We start from the raw sequence: 26,717 nt of genomic DNA, 5'->3' as shown, positions 1-26,717 counted from the left end.
CTTACGAGGAGGATACCATTTCTATTCTAATCTGGTGAATCTAGTTTGATCAATATCTTGGGACGGAATTCGAAATTCATTGAAGAAATTAACGATTCGAACTTGATGACCGAAGGAAATCAGTACTTTTTTTTCAAACTTCCTGCAATTTCGGTAAATTATTTCATGAAACATAATATGATCTAGACTATGCTTAGTGTAATAAGAATGTTTGAGGGGTCATACCGTGAGGGAAAAATCATCTTTAAAAAATCTGCGAGCGAACGAATTGAGCTAGCCAAGATTTTGTCCTTTTCAATTCCAAAATTGCATATTTCACCTTTTCCTCTCTTTTTGATAATAGTTATTTTTGGGGAGGGGTCTACCATCCATGACCCCCCCCCCCCCCCCAATCTGTGCGCCAGTGTGTATTTTGTGCCTCGAAGAAAGAGGAATAAGTTCAAGCATATGGGTCTGGGGGGATTCGTTTTACATGTCATTCTTTATGAAGGTGTAGAAAACTCTCTACAATACACACACTCACGCATCCTTACAAAATAGAGCGCAGATACACAAAGCTAGTATTACTATTTATAGTCCTCTCGAGTAATTTCAACAAACGTGATCCTATTCCATTTACGCCAATACCGACACAATCATGCAAATCACAACATCTGCACGGATTGCGCAGATATATCCCGCTACGATCAATAATAAATATTAACTTGATTAGCGACAGACAATGCGGGAAATGAAAGTGTAAAACCGCACGTAGGCTGTATTAGTAAACACACGAAAAGGTCGCGTAGTAATTCAGTACCACACACACACACACATGGGACGAGCCTCCGACACACCTCCTCATCTCGACGCGACATCCGATTGTGAAGTATCATTTTCCATTTCCGCATCAATCCTGTGACAATATTTCCAATTCACACGATACGAATATGAATGATTAATCTTATCATGATCCTATCATAGAGCTATTAGCTCCATGATCTTATGTTACAAAACTAGGAGTACGGATAACTCCCGGGATAACTACAACACATAACCTACTACTGTAAATGACTTTCTTAGAAGATAGGGAGCACAAAGCTACTTGTGATAAAAGGAACGTTTGTTACAAAGCTTAACAGGAGTATAAGTATCATGTAAGAAAATGCCATTTCCGTTCATGTAATTTGGAAAATCTGCCAGATATACTGTACATGCAGGTACAACTCCACATGCGTAACTCATAATATTACAGGCCTAACCGATAGCAATTAAAGCTGTTCATATCATTACGGAAGAGGATACAATTTCCCAGGTTGCCCTCGTACACATGTATGGCGGGACTCTTTCATAACTGTCCCCTTCGTGAACTTTAGCGTAAAATAGTCTCATTTCACAGACCACTTTCCATCGTAGCAATAAGCTCAAAATTTATACTTCCTTCAAACTCGAAATGATACACAAATTAAACTTTAATAATTTTAATGACATGTCCATTAACTCAAGAGATATAAAGTCCAAATCATACGCAATTAAGCTACGATTTTGTGCGTTAACAGTTTATCGCAAAGAGGAAACACAAATCTCTGAATGGGTAGGTCGACAATATTATCTACGCTGCTTTGTTTACATCGGTTTCGTGCGATCATGAGCTCTACGCACGATATTTGTAGCTACATGAAACATTGTCTGGGCTTTTTACATCACCGGTCCAATAGAGTAATTGAAAATCCTAACCATTCCTGACCGAATATTCATGCTTAAAATACCGCTTCCCGGACAGACCTGATTGGGGTTAGCTTAACTTTATTCGTTTAACATCTGTATTATGTTGGCAGAGGGGTATCTACATATAACTATTTTGCCAGACAGACATGTTATAGAGGGAGCTGATATACGTAATGAGCAACATGAAAAAATATCGATGGCATGCATCTCCCCCATTGAGATTTTCGTTGTCCCATACCATACACTCAACATGGCGCCAGTGTTTGGGTATGACGTCATGGAATGCATTATTTTGAGAGGCATACCGAGGGTGTGTTTGTCACGTGACCTCATCAGCATACTACGATGTCGTGAGGGCACTTGTGCCGATCAGTCTTCTTTATTTCAATGCATACCAACCCAGACCTCCTCGCTCGCATCCAGATAACCCGTCGAGATTGCACTTTTGATGCTGTCTAGACGTACGAGGATTTGATATTTAATAGATTTACTGAGTTGAATCTGAACGGAACGTGACCAAAACAAGCCTTGTGGTATCAGTGACCGGGAAAAGCTAACCGCCTTGTATCCCCCCCCAAAAAAAAACACACACACACACACACCCTCACACGGATGTTTTAACAAATGTATCATCACTATTTTCCTCACTGAAGTCATTATAACGTTTCATCATTTTGAGGAAGAAACTGAAGATTACATTTCATTATTTCATTCCTTGCTTGCCTTCAAGCAATTTTGAACATGAAGAGAAATATTTTCTTATTTGATTGGAGAGCATATTTGTAACACCAGCTAGAGTGTTGCTTTTGATATATCCCTTTTCATGCACAACCAAATACCTCGAATGATACTTGGGGAAAAACAACAGACAGACAGCACAACTTCATGGGATCTGGACAATCTTCGCCCACCCTACCATCCAACTGCCCACCTCAACCCCCCCCCCCCCCCCCAGTTCCTTCCAGTTATCACCATTCACCAATGTAGATGGATATAATAGCATAGGCCTACTACTTTATATCTGATGGACAGGGACGCCTGTATGTCCGTATACTGGAGCGCGCCAAGTGGAGAATGTGAACCTTTATCTTCCACAAAGGCATCAATTCAAGAGAAGACTCATCTTTCTCTGTCTCCGAGCAACCAGGTTGGCAGATTGCCAGTTCTCTTGCGCCGTCAATAAATTGTCTGGAGAAGTCAATCGCATAAATGGCGATGTTTCAATGCGTCAATAGAGCAGACATTTCCCCTGAGAATAGGGGGAAATTTAATGATAACAAAAGCGTTGCCTCACTTGACTGTATCATTCAAAAGGTAAACAGTATTCACATATCACAATATCGCATCGATTGAAAATGTTGATAGAAAAAGAGTAGCCCGACAATATTCCATGTTAATCCTTTTATGAACTTACAAAAAACGGTCTTTCGGCTCCATGATATTAAAGGGATGCTCCGGGCTGAAGATATTTTATATCTCAAAAAATTCACAGAGCAAAATCCTGAAAAAATCATCAAAGTCGGATAACAAATGCAAAGTTATTGAATTTCAAAGATTTGCATTATTCCGGTGACAGTTTCTAAGCATGTCTTCATGAATATTCGTTAGGTGGGCTGTAACCGACCGGAGGAACGGATAACGAACATTTTGCATATATCCACGTAACACAGAATGCTCGAAAGGTGATTCAGGATTTATGTTCAGAAAGTCCAGGTCAGTCTGTTCAAGGCCAAGGACAGCTACACGAGGCCAAGGACTGAACATCGTAGGCAAAGCACGATGCCAGTGCCCTACTGCCCGAGACCAGGCCAAGAAAAAGACTTCGGCAGTCAGGACATGGTCAAGGTCATATGCCGTGATTGAAAATGAAACCGACCTTGGCCTTGAGGAGCACATCATTGCGGCAGTAGGCCTACATCTTGGATTGTAAGAATATACATTTTTCATTTCCCTCCTCTGTCCTGGTAAGCGACTTAATAATGCATTTTTTTCGGGGGCTACTTTATTTTGCCCCCGAAATGTTCAAAAGACCCCTGGAAAATTCACCATTCATTGAAATTTTAAGAAGCTTATCCACTGTTGCAGATTTAGGTAATAACTTTTGTTTTCCCTGCTCAATACTAAATCTGACTATTAAATTCTTACAAAATGACCATTAACAGCTTGTGGGTTGAATTCAAGGATGCTCGTATAAAATATTCGCATCCAGGGTCCACCAAAACAATGTAGCCATACTGGCGATCTCTGACTTCTCCTGGTCTTCTTTCCTTTCTACGTGTCATACTTGAAATTGATGCATTTAACAATTGTTCAAACACTTTAACCTTAGCAAGGAAGGGGGGACTTTCCGTTAAAATGTGAAAACAACATAAACATTGGAGTTTGGAATAACATTGAAATAACGGGAGTTTAGTAACTGCTGTATAAACAAACAAAATAAAAAGCAAAACATTGGCACGTAGATGGGTTTATCATGTCATGAACTGCATGTAGCAAAAGTCAATGATCATGCCAATGTCCTTACCGGAATGTTGGACCATACGTATATACATGGTCCCTGGTTGGACCAGGGACGTGGTTTGAACTACACAAGAGGGTTGCGAGTTGCTGGTTCAGAAAACACAAATGACAATTGCCATTGAGGGTAAAATGTTGAAATTTTGCTGAATGTCTGTTGTCCGTAGTAGTACTTGTATAAACATGGACCAACAAATTTATTGTCATTATGTAAAGAAAAAAAAGCAGCAGAGTAGCAAGCGACTCCTTACAGATGGCAGAATCATGGAGGTAGTAGAATACGTTAAGGCGTGTGTTTCTTGCCGAGAATGGCCAACTCAGTGCACCTTTTTTTTCATTCACATACTTGAGCAAACCGGACATAACACTGCATAACACACACGTGCTGAACGCATGAGCCGAAGAATCACACTGAACTTGACCTACCGTACGATGCTAAACGAGTTGCGCACTTTGCCCTAGCTTCAACAAAGTGCACGGCAATTCCCTGAAGATTTGATTTCGTAACGAACATGTTTCCTTCAAGTTCCCTTGAAGACATCAGATATGATGGCGAGTATAGACTTACGCCCTCCCCTAGTCGTTAACAATATTATTCAATGCTTCAATGGGGACTGTCTTTCTTTTTGGTCATGGGATGTTCAGTGATCATCACCACGGGCGCCTGGCACTAACTCACAAATAAAATAAGAGTTAAAATACATAATACGACCAATGATTTAGCATTCAATGTTTCTTGAAGACACTTTCATCAGCATATGACCGGGACCATGTAACTTTCGGACAAAAAGCTTAGCGCTTTCTCGTATGGTTGATTTCTATGCTTGTTTTCATCATAATGTGCGATCAAACGTTTATAAAAATCAAGTCTACGATCAATCGGGTGAATTACGGCTCCCATGACATTTGCTCCTGCGACAATATTGCTCCGATGGAAAATCTGGACTTTATTACCAAACATGAAACATAATTTCCAAAACTAAATAAACCCTATCCTTATTTTTACCTTCTGAACTATTAAATCTATTACAATCCTAACTTTAGCCCTATGCCCTCGGATAAGTTAACACTGGAGCAAAAAATTGTCGCAAGAGCACATTTCGTGTGACTCGTGTCACCCTCGGTTCGAATCATATACATGAATCCATATTTCTTACAATAAATTCTGAAGGGCATACATGATAAGCCTTCTTGTAGTTGTAGGTCCATGATGGAACTGACTGGTGGAGTCATCTAGATCCTCGAAGCTCCTTGTCGTGTGGTACGACACGATAAGGAGTGATTAAACTTCACTATCAACCGGTTTAAAGCATTTTATCGGGGGCCGCAGTGTGCTGGTTTTGTCGAATATGTTGAAAGCGGAAGTTGCAAGGCTCCGGTACCCTCATAAAGCTGAGTCAATCTCTTCACAAGATACTGCCAGAACTTCAACTGAACCACTAATCATCCAATTCGCGGTTTTCTAATGCTTGGTTTGTCCCGGGGGCTTGTCATATAAAATCTTCATTTATTAATGAATCCGGCGTCAGTTGATCCCGTTTGGTGTTAATTCACGCAAAGACTCCTTCAGTCAACATTATGAACTTGCTCCCCACTTTGACAGTTGCCGTTACCCGGGCACCCCTGAGTTTCCTTTCACTCTGCCAGGCTCTTTTACTTGTTTAAATCAAGTATCGAGCAATTGATGTATCAATTGAATTATGACATTTCACCCTCCTTACAGTATGACGTTCGAGTATCATTGTTGCTGGTTTATGACTGTTAATTTTCGTGAAGTCTTCTTCATGTTCAAGACAGAACAAACTCATGGCAATGTATCCCTTAATGAAGTCAGTGGTGGGAAGCGAAACAATTAAATGATTAGGAATTTTGACATCCCAGTGCCTCGTAAAATGAAATCACTCTTCTGAGTGGTATCATTCTTAGGTACTTATATTTATAATAAAGACGATCTATGTATTTATAGGCACACTGAAATCATGGAACTGACAATGCCCTACTGAAATCATGAAGCATGTTGCCAAAGACGATTGAAAAGTATCTCAAGGCAATTTATTTCTCATTTACTTTTTTTTTCGGTTCGTGAAATCATGGACCAATTGCCGACATCTATTCCAGACCTCACCGTTTCAAGACGTAGAGACCGGTAAAGAAGGGATCAACATGTTGTGATTCTGTTCTGTGCGTGGTCATTGCGAAAGAGGACGTCTTGCCTAATTGGCTCCAGGGATGAACCGCAGACCTGGGCAAATGCAGGAAGTTCATGAGTGCAAGCAACAGACCACGAAGCAATTGTAAATGGACCAGGTGCCATACAGATAACTTTTAGTAAAAGCGTTATGAAATTCGGGCTCCAGCCTATCGATTTATATTAAAATGAATTCCCTGTCATCACACTCAGAAAATATTACTGAAAAACTTCGGAACCAAGTTGCACCCTTCCTGCAATTTCCTGTAACTGTAAAGCATGGGAATTTACCAACTTGGGACCATGCATGTGTCCTAGGACCGATCTGTCATTGGGAAATTTGATTTTGGGAAGCAGAACATTAATACACATGACTGAAAAGTAAACCATCCAAATTCCATACTAACAAAGTGCGCATTCATTCGGTACAAATTAAGATGCAACTATGTGCATGTGAATTTCCTAATCAATCTCAAAGTTCAAAATGTCAAAAGCGGTTCCCAAGTTTGCAGATGTGGTTTATCATTCTGAACTTCTGATGCACCTGAAGTTCTGAACTTCAAATATATCTTTTTTTTTCTTTACTATGTTTAATGTAAACATGAATATAATTAATTAGTTGTTAGTTAACGACCTAAAAATGGTTGGACTGAAATCTTTCAAGACAAAGAGACATGGGGAGCGTTTCATTAACATTTTCGTCCGGCAAGTTGTCAGGGGAGCGTTTCATCAACATTTTTGTCTGACATGTTGTCAGATCTGACATCTTTCCTTGATTTTGATTGGCTGATAAGCAATGTTACTATGGTAACTGTCGGATAAATTGGGACTTGTCGGATAAAACGTCTGACAAGTCCTTTCATGAAACGTTCACCATGCAGGTCTGACATCTTTCCCTGACAATGACTGGCTGAGAGGCACTGTTACCATAGTAACTGTTGGATAAAACAGTACTTGTCTGATAAAAACGTCTGAAAAATCTTTTCATGAAACGCTCCCTGCAGATTATCTTAAAAGTTGTCAGATCTGACAACTGGAAAGTTTCCCTGATTTTTATTGGCTGACGAACGCGGGTATGATCTGTTCACTGAAGAAAATGTCGGATAAAACAGGTTGAGTCGGATGAAATATCGTACTACACTCAAATTAAAAGATCTTAAAATATATCACGATCGGCTGGTGACCATTCGAACATCAAATTTATTTGTGTATTCTTAATGTCAGAACAAATACTTCACAGGTCATCAATGTGAAACAGTGTGCAACAATAATGGGGGCTAACAGAAACTTAAAGGACAAGTCCACCCCAACAATAATATGACTTGAAAAAAAGAGAAAAATTCAACAAGCATAAAACTGAAAATTTCATCAAAATCGGATGGAAAATAAGAAAGTTATGGCATTTTAAAGTTTCGCTTATTTTCGACAAAATAGTTATATAAACGAGCCAGTTACATCCAAATGAGAGAGTTGATGACATCACTCACTCACTATTTCTTTTGTTTTTTATCATATGAAATATGAAATACTTTTATTTTCTCGTCATTGTCATGTGAAATGAAGTTTCATTCCTCCCTGAACACGTGGAATTCTATTATTTTAACATTTTGTGCTTCAGGCAAGAAGGTCCTTATCGTCAAATTCGTAAAAATTGAAATATTGTATAATTCAAACAATAAAAAAACAAAAGAAATAGTGAGTGACATCATCAACTCTCTCATTTGGATGTAACTGGCTCGTTCATATAACTATTTTGTTGAAAATAAGCAAAACTTTGAAATGTCATAACTTTTTTATTTTACATCCGATTTTGATGAAATTTTCAGCATTGTGCTTGTCTGATTTTTCTCTATTGATTCAAATCAACATTTTTCTGAGGTGGACTTGACCTTTATACAGTAGGCATTGAAGAGCACAATGAAGTATTCATTTTTATATACATCTATTTTAATAGAATCTGGACGGAAGCTTCCAAATGCAGTCTTGTGGCGTGTGTCTGCATATTTACACACTACATGTACTGGAAGCATGTTGCATTTGAGTTGGGTGTTTTCTCAAGGCAGGTAAATTTTGTTTGCTACAAGTACGTAGATTTGAATCGAACAAAGGTTCGTTCGTGTTCAAGGGTGTAAAGGTCTGGATTGGACACGAGCAGTATGCATGATACATCTTCATTTCTAAAACGATGTCCTCCCGGGATTTTTCTCTCATACTCCCTCACTCTCTCTCTCTCCATGTCACTTTCTAGAAATTCTAGATTTCTCATTCCCTATCGAAATAAAGTGAGATAAAACAGATTATGATGTTACTGACAAACATTGAACCCTATCATAGAGCCGTTGCATTTTGAAAGGAAAACAACTCTTCTAGATAATATTATTTTGAATATCAGTCTAGCATCCCCCCCCCCAAGAAAAAAAATCGAATACTGGTGTAACCAAGATGGAGCTAAGTGTTGACATAGTGTCAGACTCAAACATATGCATTTTTTTTTACTCACGAGGCTTCAAACTTCAGAGTCTCAAGCCTGTTCAAATACCATTGTTTCATTTCGTCTTAAAGTGAAATGAAAGGATAATCGTGTAGAGTTATTACTGAAATATACAGAAGTTGACCTGCATGGGCCTAGCCATATTAATAAGTACATGTACATCGTGCATGGAAACATGGACCTACACAATAGGTCCATGATGGAAGCCGGCAACATGTAGGTTCGGGGTTCAGTTCAGAGGTAAAATGTGTACCATCGAGGACCACCACGCCCACTTGTTCTCCTCCCCATAGCGAGATCCTGATGCATCAAAAATACAAATACATGCAGATCTTCCTTTCCTATAGTATAGAGACCCCTTTTTTTTGTTCAATTATTTGTATATCTTTGCTGGGATGTGCCGAACACGACGAGTAAATTATATACCACAACCATGACATTCTAATCTTACTTTATGTAACCACATAATATTATTTGCAGCTTTTTTTTAATGTTCGTTATCAAAGCAAAATACCATTACATTTTGCAGTTCTATGGTCATATAAACATTAATTTGTGTTTAATTTTTTATCGTGCCATTTCCACATTTTAATTACTTGTTTTTCATGAATGATGTTGATTAATGCAGTAAACCTGTGTGGTTCGATGCCGTCTGCATTGGTACCAGCACAAAATTAATTGAGCGGAAATCATTACTGAGAAAAGGTAGATCAAAGAAGATCAGTACATACATGTAGGCCTACACCTTTAAATGAGGGTAGAGACGCTGCAGTGGTGTCAAATTTTACAAAAACCTTGGATATATAATTACTAATACTATTCATTGACACTACGTCTCTCACGTCATGTCATTGGTAAATTTTACAATATATTCACTATCGGAATACATCATATATATTCGTATAAAAAAAACCTAATCAAACCGCCGATATCCCCACAGTACAAGTGGAGCATTTTATTTTAATAGTTTTATTCAGGGACGAAGCGACAGGGAACAAAGTGGCTGTCACACCACCCCCCCCCCCCCCCTTCCTACGGCCCTGTCCCTCCCCCGTTTCGAAAAAGAACAGAGGAAGGAATTGGGTTAGTGTTATGGGCACTTAGGGCACTGTTTATTTGTTGTATAACTGTTGACCGTTATGTTGCGTTGATTTGTACGCTGGGGTATTTTTACCGTTATTCCCATTGTGTTTGCAGATAGAGCAAAATAAGCCATTGATCAAAGCGATTACGTAATAGCTAGATGCATGAGGAGGGCGGAGGGGGTTTATTTCAAATTCGTCTAATGCTGAAGTCGTTCAATTTGCAACTCGTCTACTATTATTTGGTCTACCGTCAGTTCGTCCACTAATTGCCAATTCGCCAACTCACCATTTTGTCTAATAACCCAGTTGGTCCATGCAATAGCTACTTAGTCCCATGAACCATTTTGGTCTAATTTACTGGGCGAAATGAATGAAAAAAAGATGGGTACTTAACCAAATTATTAATGTTGAGGGACGGAATGACAGACTAAATGAAAGTAGACCATGTAGTGAGTGGACGAGTTGGCAGCAGATGAATTGGCGATTTACCGGCGGAGGCACCTCTGTCTAGAAGACATGTCTATATTGTAAGCCTTAGAACTACCAGGGATATGGAACAACCATGGTCCATGGAACATGTACGTCCATGAGCACAGCAAGAAGGATCTACAGGAAGGCTTGAAGATGGATCAACAGCAAGGCTTAAAACAAGCCTACAATAGTTCCAATGTTTCAAGACCCGCTTATTGATTGATGTTCCAATGTGAATCTGTGTCTGTAGAGTGTAGACTACAAGCAACAATACTGGCCAGAGCAAACCAATACACGATTATTGATTCCTCTGGAATTATTTAAGAAGTAATTGTAATCGGTTGTATAACAAGCGAGATTGATGACACTCCACCTTTATGGTAAAGCTGGTTGGCCTACATAATAACCAGAACATGTTAACCCCGGATGTTAACAAAAATCGCAGTTCGCAGTTTGAATCTGACAAATGGTTAACGTAAATATTGTTAATGATCAATTGGTATTTTGTTTATTGGATTGATAATAATTAATGACAATATTAATGATAATAATAATAACAATAACAATTGAATAATAGTATTTTATCTCTCTCCATATATGATGCTCACTTTACTAAATTGTATTCGTATTTCATTTATTGTGAACCAATATTAAACGCATTAAACATATATATTTTTTGCATATCAATATAATAGGCCTACACATTCAGATATAGGGTAACATGCCAAAGAAAAGGGGATTGAAAACTTGGTCAAAGATGATTATATTGTTGTGAATAGTACTACTACAGGTCAGCATCGGGTGATGGACAAACTTTGTAAGTATGCATGGTGTCCAAGGTTTGATGCCTATTACTTTTCTCTTCTTTCTATTATTACGTAGTCGTTACGTAATTCACTATTTGCTGATAACAAAACCGTGAGGATGTAGGCCTATTGTTTCCCCTGTGAGGAAACCAACCAGCACATGGCACAAAGGGATAAGGAATTTATTCTTTTCTGATCAGTCGAGTGGAAGATATCGTACAACTAGGGACGTTTCATGGTACAACTGAAGTCGTTCACGCATCAAGTTGAAATGATTTACTTTTTAATGACTATTTATAGTAGTAGCCTATACAATGTGCTTGTAAAGTTGTATGTCTACCTCTACAATAAGTGTAAATTAGAAAATAAATTGTAATGATTATGCAATATAGGCCTACATGCTTAATATCAAATGTAGGCCTACATGTAGGCATATAGGCCTATGTGTTTGTATTGATAGGCCAATAGACCTTCATGGTACTTTTAAAATGCTGTAATCATATTTTCCATCATCTCTTGTATTGCCATTATCACCATCATTCCTCTCGGGGTGTCATTCAGCAATAGGCCTACCTGTAAGCATAGAGCTATTAATAGCTCCATGCTGTAAGCTTTCCCCTTTCGCTTTGTTTTTTTTTCAGTAGGCCTATTTACTTTTCATGATTGTGGCACAGCCCAAGTTTGCACGGAATCTTTATTAAATGTTTCCAACTTGTTTCATCTCACATCATTAATGCAATTTTGATGAGATTGTATGAGAACTCTGTATGACACTTTATAGTGAACTTATGAACTTGAAGAGATGTTAGACAGGATCCTGACTCATTCATAAAAAGGCTCCTCATCTATCAGAAGGAAAGATCTGAAACCTCGCCAACTCCTACACTATGCCGATTCTCTCAGGATAATAGTCTATGCTACTATGTCTATGTGTCATCTCATTTGGTTAGGAGGGGGTAATAGGGGTGAAGGTATGCAAATTTGAAGGGAGGGAAGGGAGAGGGTATACAGTTCAATTTTTATATTAAGTCGACCTAAGATAAGTATATTATTCGGCAAAGTCGCCATTTACTTATTCATTTTTGCTTGTCAAATTTCTCGGTCAAAATCAAATCCCCTCCTGGGAAAAAGATCTCTCCCTGCATGTAGCCTACACTGTAAAAACTGCGGTGTTAAAACTGACACCAATTGGTGTTAATAGAGGACCACACCCTGAGGTGTTAGAATTATTGAACACCCTAGAGATTGAACATAACACCAGAGTGTAAATTTAACAACCATAGGTGTTGTAATAACACTATAGGTGTACACTCTAAATTACAGGGATTTAAAATAAGTCCAGATGGACTGTAGTTAGGGACCAATCGATTTCTGGATTTAGTTTTAATCCTAAAGACAAATTTAAATCTCAAATGATTTAGATTTAAATCTTTCGAGAATTAAAAATGAAACTTAGGGATTAAAATTAAATCCGGAATTCGATTGGTCCCTAACTACAGTCCATGTGGACTTATTTTAAATCCCTGTAATTTAGAGTGCAAAACTAACACCACCAATTTAACACCGGTGTAAAATAACTGGTGTGGTCCTCTATGTACACCGGTTAACACCACAGTTTTTGTTGTGTACCAGATTATGTAAAACTAAAACATAATACTTGGAACATGGACCTAGTATTACGAATTTTATAGGAGCATACCTCCTGAAGTCAAATTTCTACCAGTAACATTTTCCGTGGTCCTATAGATTCGACTGGATAAAACATATTAAAGAGATGGTCCAGGCTGGAAATATTTATATCTAAATACAGTTCACAGAAAAAATGTTGAAAATTTCATCAAAATCAGATAACAAATAAGAAAGTTATTGAAGTTTTAAAAGTTTATCAATATTTAGTGAAACAGTTACATGCAAATAGTCATGAATATTCATGAGGTGGGCTGATGATGTCACACCCACTTTCCTTTTTTCTTATGTTATTACATGAAACCATAAATGTTTCATTTTTTCATACTTGTGAAAATGTGTCTCCGTTATGATGAAATAAGTTGCGGCAATAAATAACTAATGCACGTAATCAGTTCCCAATCAAATTGTTTTAGTTCTTGGTAGAAAATTTTTGAATAAACCTAATTTCATATAATAAAATACAAAAGAACAAGTGGGGATACATGATACATCATCAGCCCACCTAGTGAATATTCAAAAATACATGCCTACAACTGTTTCACCGGAATAACGCAAATGTTTAAAATTCAATAACTTCGTTATTTGTTATCCGATTTTGATCAAATTTTCAGCATTTTGCTTTGTGAATTTTACTCTATTTATTGAGATAAATATTTCCAGCCTGGACCATCCCTTTAAGGTTACCTTATCAGGGAGACGTACGGGTTGAGGACGGATAGGAGAAAAACGTGATGATGCTTGGCGCAGGTAAAACGACATGGAAGGTGTTAGTAGGGGATGGGTAGGGGCGGGACGGGGGCGGGGCAGAGTAGGAGTGGCCCCTTTCAATGCTACGCACATATGTATGCGTGTGTTAGTACAAATTCAAGTTTGAGTCATAACAAAAAAAAGCAGATTTTGAATTCACATAATAACCACTCAACACTTCAGAACAATTGTTTAATCTGACATTGAATTCACTAAACCCCAAAAAGGTCACACGCTCATATGAATCGGTAAAAAGTAGGTAGTCCCTAAATATATTCCCCTATCGGTTTTCATTCAGCATCTTGAAATGTTCAAGAAATTTCACTTTACGTGTATAATTTCTCTGCGATCTTATGTCATAATTGAATTTGTCATCACATTGCCTACATAATATGGAAATAGTGACTTATATTCCGTTTATTTCCCCCCTTAATGCCTCTCGATAACTAGAGTCATTTTACTAAATTTAAATTATCAATCGGGCTATAAGCAGTTTAATAATGTTCATGCGACAAACAAAATTTCTGCTGGAAATTTTGTTGTCGATCTTTCGAAATATCTTTTCCAAGATCTGAGTGTCCTTAAACAAATTCAAATAAATTGATAGCTTATCGTTTGCTAAAAAGTTTCACTGAAACTAAAATGGTTGCAGTTTACTGAACTACACTTTTCCACTTCAGAAAACAGTTACTTCTAATATCTGTCTGTAAGTCCGGTGGAACGTTGTAGGGAAATATGGACAACGTTATCCAATTATTTGCTTAAGACGTTGTGTCAAGACTGTACTAGTGTTTGCAGAGGGGAGGTGGTAACGTAAGCCAAACTACTTCTTTTTATTTTATTCTTTTATTTGGGAAAAATTGTCGAGCATTTTCTTTTCTCCATGTCCTCTGACATTTCCAGCTTCTTGAAGAGAAGACAGCATAGATTTATTCAATAAAATCAAAAGTGACAAAGAAAGAGGGATTACGATCAGGAAATTGTAATTCGAGGCACGTTTGTCACGATGCTTGGGTTGGAAATTGCACTGAAATTATTGCGTAATAGATCATGAACGTCAGTTACATATTACAGCAATCGATATGTTGTAAATATTTGTAATTGAAAAAACAGTTAAAAACATAGATAAAATAGCTAGTTCACAACTTTTCACACTAATCAAATTATATCAATCATGTCAATCATATTGAACAGTCAGTAATATGACGGGGATATTTGGAAATCAATAGTAGTCTCCCTAACTGTTCCAGGGTCCATTCAGCTCGTTTGGTCACTGACCAGTAGTGACCATGAAACTTCCGAATTGGCAGCTATCCAACACACGCTTTATTGTCCAGGTGTTTTATTCGAAATATTTCTTTTATCTACGAATTGATCACCCTTTTTTGATCGCGTGCTTTGAAAGAGGGGCATCCTACAAAAGTATGACTGGTGAAAGGGTGAAAGGGGAGAAATTCGAATTGATATGATTTGCCGTTTGTTAGATTTAGAGAAACAAGATTGACGGGTTAAGTAGACCTATCTATTTTCTTCTTCTTTTAGATATTTACTTTATTCATCGGAAATGGGAAGTTGAGAACTCAATTTCTTCCCACATTTTTTTTTAGACTCAAATGCAGACTCAAGTTATACAAATGCATCATACCATATCACACCTCTCCAGTAATAAACTAAGAAATTAAGAATGGATTTCTGCAATGTCGTTGATTTTAACTATATTTTCAATCAAAGAAATCGTGAATTGAAATCATTAACTTTAAGGACAGTTTCAACAAAAAAACAGGATTTCAAAGACGTTTTCCATATTAATATCAACAAATTTCTCAGTCATGTTCCTCTATAATTCAGTATTTCCATCAGACAAGTCAACATCACATCACTATTAAATCAACATTCAAGATTACTAACCTCTATTTGGGAAACTTGAAGTTTGAATAACTTAAATTAAAATAAACAGATTTAAAATGCTAAAAGTAAAAGTTCTTACGAAATGTTTGAATAAGTCTATAACTTAAGAATCGATTTGAACGCGGGCGAGTCTGAATTTATCATCAAACCCGTCCAGGCCAAGAGATGTTATTCAATTAAATCTAATCTATTAAAGTAAAACGTTAAGACCTAAAAACGTTCAATCATTACGTCGACAACTTGATTATTTGAATTCAATTCAATTGACAAAGTCAATAGACTTAGAAAAAAGGGGGATTAAGTTAATGATCATAGTGATAAAACCTATAAAAGCATGAGACAAGTGCGTGGAGAAGTGCAAATAAACCCATCTATCCCAAATCAAACATGATAAGATTAAAATGATAAACAACGACTTACCAAAGATGGACCGGTGAGAACGCCAATACCGTACCCGTACTGGGCCGAGCTCCCGAAAGTCACGGCGATGACAGAAATTACCAGCCATACAGTCGGTCTTCCCTGCGAAGGAAAAGTGTAACCACCGCTAGGCATTTTGTTTGATAGTTCAAGTTTAACTTAGAGCTAAATACGAAGTAATAAAGATATCCTAGAATCACTTCACAAATGGTTAAGTTAAAAGTCAGAGCGAATGATGTTGGTGTCGATTCGTTCAAGTTCCCAATCAAATTGAGCTCCTCGCGTGAATTGAGAACAATAATTGATCGTCGCTGGCACACTGCATGCAAACAACCCCAACATGTGCGCGTGTGTCGTCGTAGTACCGGTGCCGGTGTGTAGTCAACAAACACGAGGAACGCCTCCTTGTTTTATCTCTGAATTGAATTACAACCAACCACAGTTGTATCAAAGCTAAAATCACGTCGATTTTATAATATATTATTTGATGCAAAACTTAAGGCGGTTTTCTCTTCTCAAAATTCGCAGATATACGACAATTTTCCTCAGATCCAACCCTGCAGAAATCAATTCCACAGCGGCGAATTACTACTGGTATACGAATACTAGTCTTGGTACCAGCCTCTTGCTAAGACACTTGCGCTGAGGCCCGGGCCGTTGTAACTAATGCTTTTAAATGTTGGGGGATTATGAGGCTTGGAACATAAGCCAGATGGACTCTATTTTATCAAATAGTTCATTCATAATTTCAAATATGATTTTAGACTTATTTCATCCTTTTAAATTACAAGAAATGAGAGGATGAAAATTACGCCTACTCACAAATAAGGCTTGTTTTGATAGACTAGATCAGTGAAAGCGATGAATGGGTCATAGTTTTGTCATTCAAACACTTTTCGACAAGAAACAATTATGCAAATGGATTTACATAATTTGAACACTAGTTAAGGTTGAACTGGAAAACGGATCAACTTAACAGCAACGTTGTGAACCGATTTTGTAAATTCATAACTGTAAATTGCTTTCACTGTGAAATTATACTCGGGATGTGCACGTTTTGCACTGCATTTGCAGACTGATTTTCGCGGTTGTGGCATTCGTGGCGCGATCGATCGATGCAAATCGCTGCTTTTTAGGGAGAGGTTAGTTTGCGCATGCGCTCCCCTCTCACCCATCCCACGACACACCCTTCACACGCCCAAAATGACTTCTTGTTGCTCTCGTGTTTTGTTTTCATAATTATTGATTGTAGATTGACAACAGTGGTCGAACGAGTTAAGAATTTTGAGGGGGGCAGCATTAGCGTACCTACGGGGGGGGGGCGGGGAGAGGGGGCCAGACTGCCCCCTGACGAGCCACAACCCATGCAAGGGACGTATCCTCGCCCCCCCCTGACGAGGCTGATCCCTTGCCCCCTCCTTTTTGTGTGTGTGTGTTTGCTTGTCAAATTATTTTCTTTTACGAAATCCTTTATTTTTGGTTGAAGATCTTTTTTTTTTTGGTCATATTTTTTTTCTGGTAAGAAATCCTTCATTTGTGGTTGCTTTTCGCAGAATTGTAGAACAAAAGTTAGAGAATTATTATCGACCCCTACCCCCCCCCCCAGTAAATATCCGACCAGCCGCTAAGTCAAGCTCCTCTTTGAGGGCAAGGCAGTCCCCTTAGCTCATACCACTGAATTGTTTGGGGGGTTTCCGTCAATCAAAGAAAAATATTTAGGTAGTCAGCTTATAGTGGGCGTATTATGAAATGGACAAAAGTACAATGACGGAATTCCTAAATTGAATTTACTGCCGGATATCTTCTTTCTTTTTTATTCATTCAATATTTAATTTTTGCTTTCATGGCAATTTTCCATGGTAAATAGGCATAATAAATAAAGATTAAAAGATTTGATTGAGTTCCCATGATCCGACGTCGCAATGATCATCGCAGCATGAAAATATTTTGCCGAAAATTCGGATTATTATTAGATAAAATCAGATTATCAACATAAGCCGATCAAGCATTATCTGTTCAGGGAGGAATGGTTTCGAACAGAGTCATGATTTGCGATAAGTTTAGTCCATTTTCTATTTTGCTTTTTTTTTCTTTGTATTATATGTCATGAGAATATGGGTTAAAGTTCAAGGTTGAACTCTTCATTTATGTTGCCCATATTTTTCAAATAACAATCATTTAGCCTTCTCCAGTCATGAAATTCATATGATCAAAATTAGGTTTCGTTAGTATAACTGGAGCATGTTTTGTATTTTATTTATTCGATTTGATTTTATATAGACCGGAACTATAATAGCTGGACACTGAGTTTTTTTTTTATTATATTTTATTTCTTCCTCTTAATGATTTTACAATTTCAAAAATCACATAAGTTTTGCGCGACGGTACTGATCGAGCGCCATCTATTGATTTTAGATTTATAGTCTTGTATATTTACATGTAGTCGAATATGCAACCACTATGACAGTAGTGAATGCGACCAATCCCCAACCATGATTACAAAGCAGTACCCGGCTTTAATTCTTAAAGGGAATTAAACAAATTACAAACCCTTGGATTTGGAAACAAAAGTACCCTTGCATGTTTTTTTTTCAATCAACCTCGGAGTAAATCTAGGTTGCTTCGGTAAAATCAGTATTTAAAAATAAGTATTACAAGTCTCGCATCAGACTTGAAATAGGATAGAGAGTACTTTTTTCCGGGGGGGGGGAGGGAAGAGAGGTGAAAAATATGAAAAAATCCAAGAAATTTCGGGAAATCCGGAAATTACAATTAAGGTGTAAGAACTTTCTATATTCATGTTTTATTTTAAGAAATATTTGCCTCATAGGTAGCACCATAAGATTTTTGCAATTTTGTTCCTTCTTTTTTTTAAGTGCATGAAGAAAAAAAGTTTAAATTTCTTGATTTTTGGTCACTTGAACCAAGTCTAGGCTCGCTGTATTATTGTCCGATCTTAAAAAAAATCAAACTTGAAAATTTCAGGAAATGTATATGAATTTCGGGAAATTTGGTATTCAGTTTCGGGAAATTTGTTTTGGATCTGTGGAAACACTGTTTTCTAAATCATGTCGGGTTTTGTATGGTCAAAACGTTTTTCGTCCTGTATCATTGATAGTTACACTGTTTTATCGTTTATTTTTCCAATTCTCAGAAATGAATCAAACAGGTGAAAAAAACCTGGGGAGCGTTTCATCAACATTTATGTCCAACAAGTTGTCAGATCCGACAACTTTCCCCGATCCTGATTGGCTGAGAGGTACTGTTGCTATGGTAATTGTCGGATAAAACAGGACTTGTCGGATAAAATCCTTTCATGAAACGCTCCCCTGGAATCGCCAAGAATGCATGTTTGGAGATTGCATAGGTTCGTATATCTGGTTTTATGATAAAATGAAATAATAAGAAGAATTTCGTCGTATTTGTCAATCATTACGTGCATATGAAATGTTATAATATTCAAATGAAAAAAGGTTGTTGTTTACTTTATGAGTTTATAGTGTCGTTTATCCCACTAATCCCACGAAGCGCACAACATAGCTTTCACTCGTTGCACTTGTCACATCAATTTTTCTGCTCATTTCGAATAATAATTTCGACACAATGACAAAAAGAATTCAGTCTGAAAATTTCAGGACAAATATATGATCCAAGTTCTATGACGTCATCAATCCCCCCCCCCCCCCTCCGCATCACCGTCGTTGGGTGAGAAAGGGTCACATACTTTCGATGAACGTATCAACAAACAAGACTGTCGAGCATTTCATGAAGAGTTTTCTTATTGATTTTCACCGACCAGCTTGCTCTGAGCCAATCAGATGCACGGATTGTCAGTAGCTTATAACATCTGTCGTTGAAAATCACTGACAAAACTCTTCAAGAAACGCTCTCGTGGTCCCCCTGGATTGAACGGGAGAACATACCGGCGCGAAATATGATCTCACAAAAAATGTGTTGGATCTAAAAGTGTTATAACTAATATATAAACCTATTTCTTGCAAGGGACTAGTGAGTGGTTCAAAACATTGTTTTCTGACAGGTTGTAAGATCGATCCGATATCTAGTTTGATTTTGATTGGTTGAGCACAGGCGTCTTACTGTTGCTATGGTAACTGTCGGATAGAAAGGATTATGGTTGATAAACATCCGGCAAGCCCTCTCATAGAACGTTCCCAACCAAGTTGCAACTTCCGACTTGATATGATTTTTTTTTTGCGATTAAACATGATAAAATCACTCGAAAGTATATATTCTAGAGTAGATCAGCTATCGTTTTATTCGAGGGACTAAGTACTTTATCACGGCCTGCTCATAGTTTGCAAGACTATTTTTTAAATCAATTTTATGCTTGCAATTAATATCATGATAGAAAATCGGATTATCAGAAAAGTTTAGTTACTTGTGCGTGTTGGTCAATAAAGCAGATCTTTACCTTTTAAGGAAAAGTCCACCCCAGCCAAAAGTTTTTATTTGATTAAAGTTCCAACAAGTATAACACCGAAAAGGCTCATCAAAATGGGATACAATTAAAGAAGGTTATGAAAAATAAAAATACCTTTAATTTCACAAAACAGTTATATGCACATCATGTTCGGTATGCGAATGAAGGGACTGATGACGTCACCCACTGTTTTGTTTTGTATTGTATTGCCATGTAAAACAAAGTTTTATTCCTCCCTGAATATTTGTGCTTTAACGCTTTACGGTTCAGTAACGTTGGTCTCAAAGGGATACTCCGGCCTGAAGATATTTATTCTGGAATAAATAGAGTAAATTCATAGAACAAAATGCTGAAAATTTCATCAAAAATCGGATAACAAATAACGAAGTTATTGAATTTTAAACACTTGCATTTTTCCGGTGAAACAGTGCTAGGCATGTCTTCATGAATATTCATTAGGTGGGCTGATGATGTCACATCCCCATTTCCTTTTTCTTATGTTATTACTTAAAATGATCATTTTTTCATAATGTGTAAATTATATGTCTCCTTTATGATGAAATAACTTTTTTTTCCAATGTAAATCAAACCCTTTTAAATGTCAAAATTAGCATCAATCTCAATTATCAATATCAACATGTTTTCGTCACCCCTGTATATACGAGCGGACGCAGCGAGCGAGGAAAAACGGCTGTATTTCAGTGGAAGTAATAACTTGCCACAAAATATACCACGGATCCTTTTCATTAAAACCATTTTGTCTCTAATTTTATTTTTATTCTATAGACATATAGGGCCTATACGAGTGAGGGAAAAATGTATTACGAAGGAGCGCAGCGACTGTTAATGTGTGAATGTCGAGTTAATTGAAGAAAAATTTTGTATGTGAAATCCAGTATGTATGTTATGATCGTCATTTAATTCACCACCTGACCACCCCTTTGTGCTTTGTACAGAGATTCCCGTCTGGAATACCTATCAGTTATGTAATTGTCTGACTCCGGTGTGCTTGTTACTTCTATTTGTATTTAGGTAATCTTCTTTTTATGATTTACCGTTTTTACCAAAGCTGTTTGAATATAATGTTATACAAGACTTATTTCACCATGTGGGTTTGACAAACCATTTGAAAGAATTGCCTCTTGTTTTCCTATAAGTTTTCTATGCCTGTAAACTTTCAAGAAAAACACTCTCCGCTTTTTGTTTTTACTATTAGTAGTAACATAATTGACCAATAATGGATTAATATTAATTGAGGACGAACAGCACATTTGCCAAGGGGCTAGGTCCATTTTTCATCGAATTTGATTTTTGTCTCGATGTATAGACTTTTAGTAGTTCTATAAGATGAAAAAAAATAGAAGTTGAATTCCCATCAAAAAGTAAATAAATATGGCTAAAAAGTCACCTTTTTTTCAAAAGGGGTGTAGGTCCATTTTAGTTTGGTTGCAAAAGGGGTTAGGTCAACAAAAAAAATTCTTGAAAAAAATATCTAAGAAAAAATATGAAGACAGGTGGATTTTGTTATACCCAATTTTATGTTCACGTGGTTGGGTATCATGAAAATTTAATTTCGCATAAGAATATTTCAATATGGCAAAATAAAGAAAATGATTTTCTTGGAGTGCACCTAACCACTTTTTGCAACCAAACCCTTCATATTGTAAACCGGGCTCGAAAAATATGTTCACAAGTGATTAAAACATCATTCATATGAAAATAGTTATTGCATCTTAACCATATTTTCGAAGAAGCTTAAAGGCGGATTCAGCGGATACCATCATGATCATAGGCCCTTTACAGATGGAGACAATATTGTAGGGCCAAGGATATAGCGCAGTAAATGAGTGACATTCGATGCGGATCGTGTCTTTCTCTCCTGACATAGCGCTATCATCGTATAATTCTCTCTAAAAACTTCCAAACTATAATTTTCATAAGTTTAAGAGTGCATAAATATTTCATACTCACTGTGGTAAACTTGGGTTTTACATCGGTGAGATTTTCTTGTGAAATATTCGCGTTGTAACCGTCAGATTTTCCGAATTCTTCCACATTACCGTTGGGTAGGTCTTCCATCTTACAGACTTTCCGGTGGGTTTCTCTTCTTGACGTCTACCCGAGTGAACTATTCGGTCGTAAAATCAACCCTGCTCCTGACGAATTCCCCTGGTGATTTATGCCGTGAACTTGGTTCGAGCCCAATACCAGATTGCTTCTTCAATCGTTAGAGTATTCTAAGAAGACGGGAGAGATATGAAGAAAGAAAGAGAGAGAGAAGGAGCACCGAAGAACATAGAAACGTTACGACGACCCCCTCCTGGGCGCGTAAGGTCACAATTCCTAATGACATAAAGACATTAAAAACAACAGAAACAAAAGCATTGATCTCACGTGTATTTTCACGCTGTAGGGAGTCTCCGAACTCGGCATGAAAATAAATAGTACATCGCCTGACAATGTTTGCAATAATTACATTTATTTGGGAACGACAAAAGCGCTATCTTGTTAAATTGTCAGCATTATTTGGCAACGTATTGAATTTTTTGGTTGTATAACGGTTTTTATCTCTTTAATCCGTTTAAACGTTAACTAGCGCAAGGAGTCTAAACGGCCCAGTGTATCTGTCTTAAGTAAAAAGGGCTGGCTACCTTGCCAATTTCGAGTTAGGGGACCCCTGCACTCATACAATAGTTGGGCAAAAAATTCCCAAATTTTAACCAGCCCTGGGCAACATACTGTCCACACAAGTATTGGTTAAAATTTCCAAAATTGGGTAATAAGAACTAATAATTGGAAAATATATATATTTTCTTTTACCAACATACAGTACATTATCCAACACAGTGGACAGTATGTTGCCCAACATTTTATGAAAGGTCTTGTCGGACGTTTTGTCTGACAAGTCCCAATCTTTCCGGAAGTTACCATGGTAACATTGCTTTTCAAAGTCATTCAAAATCATGAAGAAAACCTTTTTTTATTTATATGTTTTATTGAGTAAAGTTGTCAGACAATAATCATGAGACATTGTTCAGTATATGTGTCATCATTTAAACTAACAAGGATGTGTGTGTGGGGGGGGGGTCAAGCAAATGTTGGTGGGGTACAAGGGGGCGGATTTGTGTAAGTTTCATGGTGCAATTTATCTAACATTTCAGAATGAGTATCATGCAAGTTCTGAGTTGATAGAAGATATTAAGGGACGCATCATTTATAGACACCTAGTGGGGGAGGGGGGCTGGAAGTTTGTGTTGATGCTTCCCCCCCCCTTTCATCTTTGAGCAAAGTTTTTTTTTTACTTACTCCGTTGAGATAAGTTCTTTTTTACTTACTCCGTTGAGATAAGTTTTTGTTTGTAACTTTCAGATGTGGTTCAAGTGGATCAAGTTTTTTTTTTTTTTTTTTTTTTGGGGGGGGACTTCCAGCCCATGGAAATCTAATGGTGCGTTCCTAATGAATGAATTCAACTTTTAAGCCAAACGAAGGTCAAAGGTCATTTGCTGTCACATGTTTATTATTTTCAAAATCTTGAATTTGCCTTTTTTTCTGTTATTGTTGAATCAAATTATGATAAATGAGGCTTCTGAACTTGTACAAATTATATATATTGTGTAAACACAGAATTATATGTAAAAGAACTCATGCAGTTTTTTACTTCTCTATTTTGCATGAAAAAAAACACTTCTCTTTTTTAGTATTAAATGTTATTCCATCCCAGTTATTTCGCAATGAACTTTCTTGATAAATTTGGTTGTGTGCTATCGCAGATTGCTATAGTTATTTTCTCAAGAGGGAGAGACGTAACATCGGTACGATAGCGGCTTATCGTTTTGATAAGATTTCATATTTATTTCTATTTTTTGTTTAAAATTCTTTTGCCATGTTTTCATGCTCGTTGGAGTTATCTTCATATTATATTGATGTTCTGAAATTGTAAACTCTTTTAATTGTCAAATTATCTTGGCTCTCTGTAACTTCAAAATATTTTTTGTTTTGCATTCTTCGGCATGTACACACCCCCGGTCCTCCCCCGGCAGTCCCACGGCTACATGGCAACGAACTATATGTATCCAGTAGAGTTCAATATCTAAAACAGAGTGAGTCATTTTGTAGTCAATCAATATTGGACTCGCTAACAAGTAGCAAAGCGAACAACGGAAACACATTTGGATTAGAAAGAATTCATCCATCCATATATTCTTGTGACATTTCGGTGATCGTTTTCCGCCTAAAATGATAAAAACCCGTTGACCAAAGGAACGAAGAAAATGCTTTTTATATCACTGTTCATGGTTCAGTTTCAGATTTTTACGGATTAAAAAATATAATAATTTCCACTTAGTCTCATCGACCACATGCTGATACCAAATAAATAATAATGTAGATTCAATGAGGAAGGGGGAGGACGGGGGGTGCAACTCCCTTACTGATACGGGATCAGCAAAATGCTGTCTCCGCATTTTGTTGAACTAATGTCTCGTAACTAATCAAACTTTTTTTTAAATATGTAATAAATAGAACCTTTGTCAGTTGTTGGACATTACTCTTTACATGCTATAATAAACGCCGCACATCTTGGCACATAACGCGATTCGAAAGTGATTCATTCTTTTTTTTTGTAATTGCATTTTGCATTACAAAAGTTATGGTTCGAAAATGTGAAAAGTTCTTTCGTTTGTTTTAAGTTTGGGGCGGTATAGGAGTTATGAACATAATGAAAATGGGAAAAGGAAAATAGGAGAAAAGTATAAGGGATAAAGGATGAGCATTGAAAATATTCAAATTGGTCATAGAAGCGATACATAGACTTGAAGAAAAAAAAAGCCAAAACAAAACGGAATGGTCAAAATAACCAATCCTTAAACTTGATGAAGACAAAGATGAAGGCAAAAGCCAACAGGAACAGAATTAAAGAGGAGAAAAAAAATTGAAGAATAAAGAAAAATAACAAAGAAAAAAAAGAAGAAGAAAGACTAGAGACTGGTAACAAATACAGACGTCAATTACCAGCTAATCAATAGCCCAAGGACAAAACCTTGCTGGGATAAGAAATTATTTACATAATAATCTATCGAATTGCCTAAACGTATATTTTGGCAAAGTATTTACACTCCTTCACAAAATGGAGTTCATCGCCCAGAATAAACTGTTTGTAAGAATCAACAGAATGAACCAGTGACCCTTTACACTGCAAAAACGTTGTTTAAAATGTTAAGCACGTCTTGTTTAAAGGTATTGTTTAACTTTGTGAGCAGCCGATTTAAAAAAATTCCCAAACCAAGATGAAACATGTGTACAAGTGCATGTATTAGAACTAATAAACCCTGAAAACAACCATTATTGAGAATGAAAAGCTAAAACTACAAGGCAAACCCCGATTTTGTAAATAGGCGTCTTATAGACGTCTAAATAGTACACATAAGTGTATGGGATGAAATTAAGATGGTGTTTCCGGTCACTTTATATTTCAATTTTTGAAGCACTAAATAATTATTTTCGAACGCAATTTTTTCTGGGCTTCATTTTTGTAACATATCACAGACACAGGTGACAAGTGTGACCTTCTAGCTCAGATTTTAAAAAAGTCAAATCATTGTTAACCAATCACTTTAAGCCCGTCACTCTCACAACTTTTGTTTGGAACAATTGTTTAAACTTTTTAAACAACTTGTTTAAAAAGTTTAAACAATTACAAAAAAGTTTAGCACGTCTTGTTTAAGCCCGTCACTCTCACAACTTTTGTTTGAAACAACTGTTTAAACTTTTTAAACAATTTGTTTAATAAGTTTAAACAATTACAAAACAGCGTACTATGTTTTTATACTGTGTAAATCATGTTCCATACATTTGCAAAATATTTTCTTCAATATGTGATACCGCGTATACTTTAGCCAAAAATATCGCCACTAATATTAATATTTTTTTACTAATAGTAGGCCTAATAGTAAAATTGTAGCGCCATATTTTAACAATGTAATGCCCCATAGTCATAATAGTGTGTAAACTCATCATATTGGTGAGTCATGCATTCATTTACTTCATTCTAAAACTTTAAAAGAAAAAAAATGTTGCATCAGTGCTTACTCTTTCGACATGCAACAAGCCGTATTGTTCATTGGGATTATCAAAATTCAACATCCATATTCAAATTCAAGTTAGCATTTATATTTATTCGGTATATAACTGAAAATAAGCAAAGTTTACTAAACGTAAATTATTGTTGTGTTGTATCAACAAAAAAAAT

General features: G+C 36.8%; 1 protein-coding gene across 1 annotated transcript in view; it reads right to left on the bottom strand.

The window, feature by feature from the left end:
- LOC121427336 (solute carrier family 2, facilitated glucose transporter member 5-like) overlaps window positions 1–22,881 on the bottom strand; it is a 55,524-nt gene extending 32,643 nt beyond the window's left edge. The window contains exons 1-3 of the mRNA XM_041623680.1: window positions 22,865–22,881; window positions 22,442–22,707; window positions 16,030–16,131 (exon numbers count right to left, since the gene is read on the bottom strand). Coding sequence (XP_041479614.1) covers window positions 16,030–16,131; window positions 22,442–22,549 — 210 coding nt within the window. The 5' untranslated portion in view covers window positions 22,550–22,707; window positions 22,865–22,881. The remainder of the gene's footprint in view (window positions 1–16,029; window positions 16,132–22,441; window positions 22,708–22,864) is intronic.
- Window positions 22,882–26,717: the final 3,836 nt, after the last annotated feature.

The sequence above is a fragment of the Lytechinus variegatus genome, chromosome 14 (genome assembly GCF_018143015.1).
Source record: "Lytechinus variegatus isolate NC3 chromosome 14, Lvar_3.0, whole genome shotgun sequence".
NCBI classification, from domain to species: Eukaryota; Metazoa; Echinodermata; class Echinoidea; order Temnopleuroida; family Toxopneustidae; genus Lytechinus; species Lytechinus variegatus.
Note: the sequence above shows the minus strand (reverse complement) of the source record. Positions and strands in the feature narration are given on the sequence as shown.